At 39.2% G+C, this 5,044-nt stretch overlaps 1 protein-coding gene across 1 annotated transcript; it reads right to left on the bottom strand.

The window, feature by feature from the left end:
* Window positions 1–279: 279 nt before the first annotated feature.
* LOC123521243 (ferritin, heavy subunit-like) lies at window positions 280–4,395 on the bottom strand. The gene is made up of 3 exons (XM_045286221.1): window positions 4,307–4,395; window positions 3,518–3,661; window positions 280–560 (listed from the first exon to the last, which is right to left on the bottom strand). The coding sequence occupies exons 1-3, from the start codon at window positions 4,307–4,309 to the stop codon at window positions 474–476; spliced, it is 234 nt and encodes a 77-aa protein (XP_045142156.1). The 5' UTR covers window positions 4,310–4,395; the 3' UTR covers window positions 280–473.
* Between the last annotated feature and the right edge of the window lie 649 nt (window positions 4,396–5,044).

Raw genomic sequence — 5,044 nt, 5'->3', positions numbered from 1 at the left:
CCAACAAGCTTAACTTTGAAGAACCTCTATAATGTGCTATAAGCTTAATATATGCTTGTACAAGGGCATCAATGAGAGGTGAATTTCCCCTGCTTAAGATCCTCCGGAACTAGCAGTGCTTACGAAATCCTGACTCTGCCATTTAGATGTTGGGGAAGGATGGAAAAGGCCTTTTTTAGGGCCGAATGCACCCCTATCCACCCTGGAAGCCTCACTGATTCCACATTGGTGAAACTAACTCCTCTTGGACTCCATTGGTGTTTTCTTTGCACATAATCATAGCGTGAATCATATTTATTTGCATGTAAAGCAGTGCAGATAGGGTCATAGGTAAAGGGGAAAATAGTCTTTTGGCAATTGGAGAACATTAGGTCTTTGAATACCAAACTTCCCACCATGATTGGAAGTGCAAAATTATTCATCAAACCGTATGTCAGACTTTAAAAATGTGTCTTCCTGCTGAACCAGCTCCTCTAATTCCTCCTGATAGATGAGCTGGTACTGCAAATACTCTGTGTTCTTCTCTTGTTTTTCCAAAACTCTCCCACGAAGTCCGAGAGCTACAAAAAAAAAAAACAAAACCCAAAAAACAAAACAGACACACATATTTAAGGACAAGTGAGAGGTTATCTAAGAACTCACTAATAAAGTTATAGGCCAGGGATCAGAAGTCATGAAGGAATACCAGAAATATACAATGTCAGGTCCTACTCCAAACTTTCTAAATCGGAACATGAATTTTAAAAGACTAGGTGATTCATATACACATTGAAGTTCAGAAGTATGTACTGATCTGAGATAGTCAAGAACTCCAGGGAGGCACAGGTATCCAAATGTACAGTTACAATATACTGTCTCTGGGTTATGAACAACTGTGTCTTCATAACTGTGTCTTCGCCTCTTTAAATAGAACTTGTAGGTGAGTTAGAGGCATGCTGTTTTTATTTAGCCTTACTTTAGTGAAAGAAAAGGCACAAAGCCTTTCAACCTATTTAAAAAGCTGTATGTGCAGCAAGTGAACGGGATTGTGATAAACCATTTGTTGCAAGTAAGGACTGATTTACTCATTCCAAACCTTAACACTCACATGGGCTAATAGGAGGTGTTCATAAAACAGGTGCTTGTAATCTTGTAATCCAGGGTCTGCCTGCATATGAATGTTGGGACATCTCATCAAAAGTACATATTAAGTTACAAGCTACTCTTTCAATAGCTTTCAAGTAGGACTTTGAACTGTTTCATTCTATGATCACCCTTTCCTATTGAGAATTCGTATTTCCATCCCAACTATACTAAAGCAGAATCTATATTTTAACAAGATACCCAGGTAAATCTTGTAGATAGATCCTTTTGGTGATTCCTATGTAAGTGATTCTTATAAAAATGTAGATTCTGATTCTGTATATCTGGAATGAAGATAAAAATTCTTAGCAGAGGATTGAAGTAGAATGAACCAAAGTCTAGTTTCAATGCTGCTTATTTGAATCACATTGAGATTTTGATGAGCTGCTCAGACCACACTCCAAAAGATTTAGATTTAAGTGGTTTGGTATAAGGCTTAGGCATTAGTACCTCTTCAAAGGTTCTCAGTGCGTCTAGTATGCACACAGTGTTGGTAGCTCTTGTAGTAGGATATTTTCTTCTCTTTGACTTCCTAAGAAGCTGGGGCATTGGTGAGAAAAGAGTTACCAGTGCACAAAAGGATGTAGGGAAGATTGTAGGATAACAGGCCACCATTAACATCCACCTTTGCAGGGACAGTATAGGGCAGAGATGCCAAAAATGTGGTCTCAGCGAACAGCAAAAACATCACTTGGGGACTTGTTAGAAGTGGAGTTTTTGGAGCCCATTCTACATCTACTGCACCAGACACACTGGAGCTGAGGCCCAACAGTTTGTTTTAATAAGGTCTCCAAGTGATTTCCCTTTTCCCACTAACCAGGAACTTCAAGATTTGCAGGGCCTGGCTTAGCATGCTCTCCAACTGCAGAGCAGACTTGAGGGCTTGTATGCCACTTCTCCAGTTGTCTATATCAGGCCTCTATGGGAGAGAATAGAAACTCAATTTCGGATCTCAGACACACCTTTGTAATTCACATCCTATTTCTTATCTAGGGTAACAGGATCAGATTGGTATAGGCCAATGGCTTACAAGTTTTCTAGTAATGAAGGAATGAATATCCTTAAATACTCATGTGGTTTTCAACCCGAGTCACTGATTTAGTCGATGTGGCCACACCACCGGTTGAGGGAGCAACATCCAGCAAGATCTAGTCTATGAGAGCTAGAGCAGTAGAAGCAAGAACATGGTAACTTTCTGGATACTTAATTGACTTTACTCTTAGCATATGTGCAAATTAGCTTGGTGACTTTAATGGGCTCCACAGAATGGGCACCACTCGTACAATTACTCCTTTGGCTTTGGAATTCCATTATGATTGTTCACTATTAGTTTCCAGACATTCACTTCTCTTTTTAGATGGGAAGGTCCTGGATGCAACACTTCTTTTTTTTTTTTTTTTGGAGTGAGCAAGCTTGTCCTTCTATATTAAAGAGACAGCTATGTGAAACTCCTAAGTGTGTACCTGAACTAAAGTAAAGATTTAAAATAGTATGCTAATAGTTCTAGAAATAAGCCTTTACAGCTGCTGTTCTCAACCCTGTGGGTAGCGACCCCTTTGGGGTAGAACGACCCTTTCACAGGGGTTGCCTAAGACCATTTCCAATGGTCTTAGAAACTGAGACACTGCTCCTCTATCGGTCTCCAGGCGGGTCTGCCCACAAGCAGATATGCCCACCTATGAGTACCCGGCATGAAGACTGTTACCCATGCTACCCCATGCTTTAAGGCAAAAATTGCACTTATTTGTAATTAGAAATCAATATTTCACAATATATAATTAAATAATGTTTTATGATTAATCACTGTGCTTTAATTATGTTCAATTTGTAACAATGAAAATATATCCTGCATCGGATATTTACATTATGATTCATAACAGTAGCAAAATTAAAGTTATGAAGTAGAAATGAAAATAATTTTATGGTTGGGGGTCACCACAACATAAGGAACTGTATGAAAGGGTTATGGCATTAGGAAGGTTGAGAGGCACTGCTTTAGAGTAATGCTGCTCAAATTATACAGGGAATTAAAATCATCTGGAGAGCTTGTTAGACACAGACCCTTGGACTCCACCCCCCAGAAAATGTGGTTCAGCGGTTCTGGGATAGGCGCCATGAATGTGCATATCTCAGAAGCTCCCAGGTGGTGCAGATCCTGCTGCTTCAGAGACCTTATTTTGTGTTGCACTAATTTAGCAAAGGCAAATAAGCATTCAGTGGCTAGAATAATGTGCTAAGGAGCTGCAAAGGAGACACCTGCTTACTCTCAAAAACAGTTGCTAAGAACTCTATAGAGGAACATAGTGAGCTAACAAGTTAGGTATCAATGAGTAACTTAGTTCTTTACATCCTGGTAAGACCCCATGAAGTCATCCTAACAAAATTACATAATTACCTTAATAATTGGAAGGCAGACAATACCGCCATGCTTTCTTAGGCGTCTTAGGAACTGCTTTGCGTGTTCCCTCTTCTCATCAGCCTGCTCCCTGAAAAATGTGGCAAAAGGAGGTATTCCCATCTCCTCATTGTAATAACAGGCCTAGGGTGCAGGTGAGAGTAGAGGAAGACTGGAGGTGAAAGGAGCAGATATTGAAGCAAAAATCTCACATAAACTTTGTTGCCCAGAAAGAGGCATGTGCCTTTTTGGCCAGTCTTGTGTGCTTTGTCTTTCAACTTTGCAAAGGTCAAGCTGTCTCCCTGAATGTAGGTTACCTTCAAGGGCAGCCACCCAGATTCCAAAATGCTGATGTCCAGCTTTTGGGAATGATGCCCTCTAAAAGGTCAGATTTGTCAGTCCCATATGATAGCCCTTAAATCTAGTAATTGCATAGACACACAACGAAAGTCTAACATAAATTAATATTTTAATTCAGTCTATTTCATCAATCTTCAAAATCTGCATTAATTGTAAGAAGCATATGTGTGTAAAATTGTTTACTATGTCTCCATCAGTGTTTGATATCCTTATTGTTTCAGGAATTCTCTAGAGAGAACTATGATTTCCCCTATGATAACCCACAGAACAGCAATATCATAGCCACCAGCAAGGTTTGTGAAACCATTCATTAATTATTACTAAGTAAGCACAAGTAAGTCTATGCTTACTTTCTGTATAATCTGACATTAACATCACCTAGGTTTGAGTTCAAACTTCCCTCACAGTAGCCTAAGAATCTATACTTACCATGGATAAATAAGCATCACTGACATGGAGTTCATAAGATGCCACACGGTTCAGAGCAGTCTGAATTTCTTCAGAGAGGTACCTATGGCCTTCCATCTGGATTTATGGAAATCTGGGTAGAAAGGGTGCAACTTGTTAAAGAAAGGGGATTCTTCTTAAATGCTAACAGGCTGTCCGCCAGCCTCCTTCCCAAAGCAAGCTGATTAAAATTCCATGCAGCTGAGATCAGCAACTACCAAATCCACCAGTGATGATTAAAGAACCAACATGAGTAGAGAAAATGGTAAGATAAAATAAGGGGTAACTTTACAAACTCTCTCAGCCACTGTGATTTGTGAAAACTTCCCTAACTAAACTTGTTCATAGGCTAAATAACATAATGGATTCCTTAGCTTCAAAACCACTCATGATTCCTCATGCTTGTTTCTATGGGAAATCCAAAAAGACTGATTAAAATACATTCTTTATCTACAGAAGTTTTAACACACCATTGTCAACCATAAAGGCCTCAACACACTTATCTGAATATGATGGGCATTCTGAAGAGTCAAAAATCGTGTTTAACTAGGAATTAGGGCAAAGTTTGTTGATAAATTAGCATCTGAAATTGACCTTGAAGGGTTGGTAAGAACATGATAAAAAAGAAGCGAAAGAATATTCTTCAGGCTGTAGGTGCAAGATGTTAGTTTTTCCCAAACTACAGTAACACTGCACCATTTAAAATATTTTGTTTTCTTA

This window comes from Echinops telfairi, unplaced genomic scaffold (genome assembly GCF_000313985.2).
Source record: "Echinops telfairi isolate 266 unplaced genomic scaffold, ASM31398v2 ScPeMD7_6;HRSCAF=24_1, whole genome shotgun sequence".
Taxonomy (NCBI): Eukaryota; Metazoa; Chordata; class Mammalia; order Afrosoricida; family Tenrecidae; genus Echinops; species Echinops telfairi.
The sequence above is the reverse complement of the archived record's forward strand: the minus strand, read 5'-3'. Positions and strand labels throughout refer to the sequence as shown.

Bases quoted from the DNA above. Each gene is read 5' to 3' on its own strand.
- LOC123521243 (XM_045286221.1), bottom strand. The intron at 561-3,517 runs GTAATTATGTAA...TTTTTTTTGTAG, and splicing joins TCTGCCTTCCAATTATTAAG to CTCTCGGACTTCGTGGGAGA.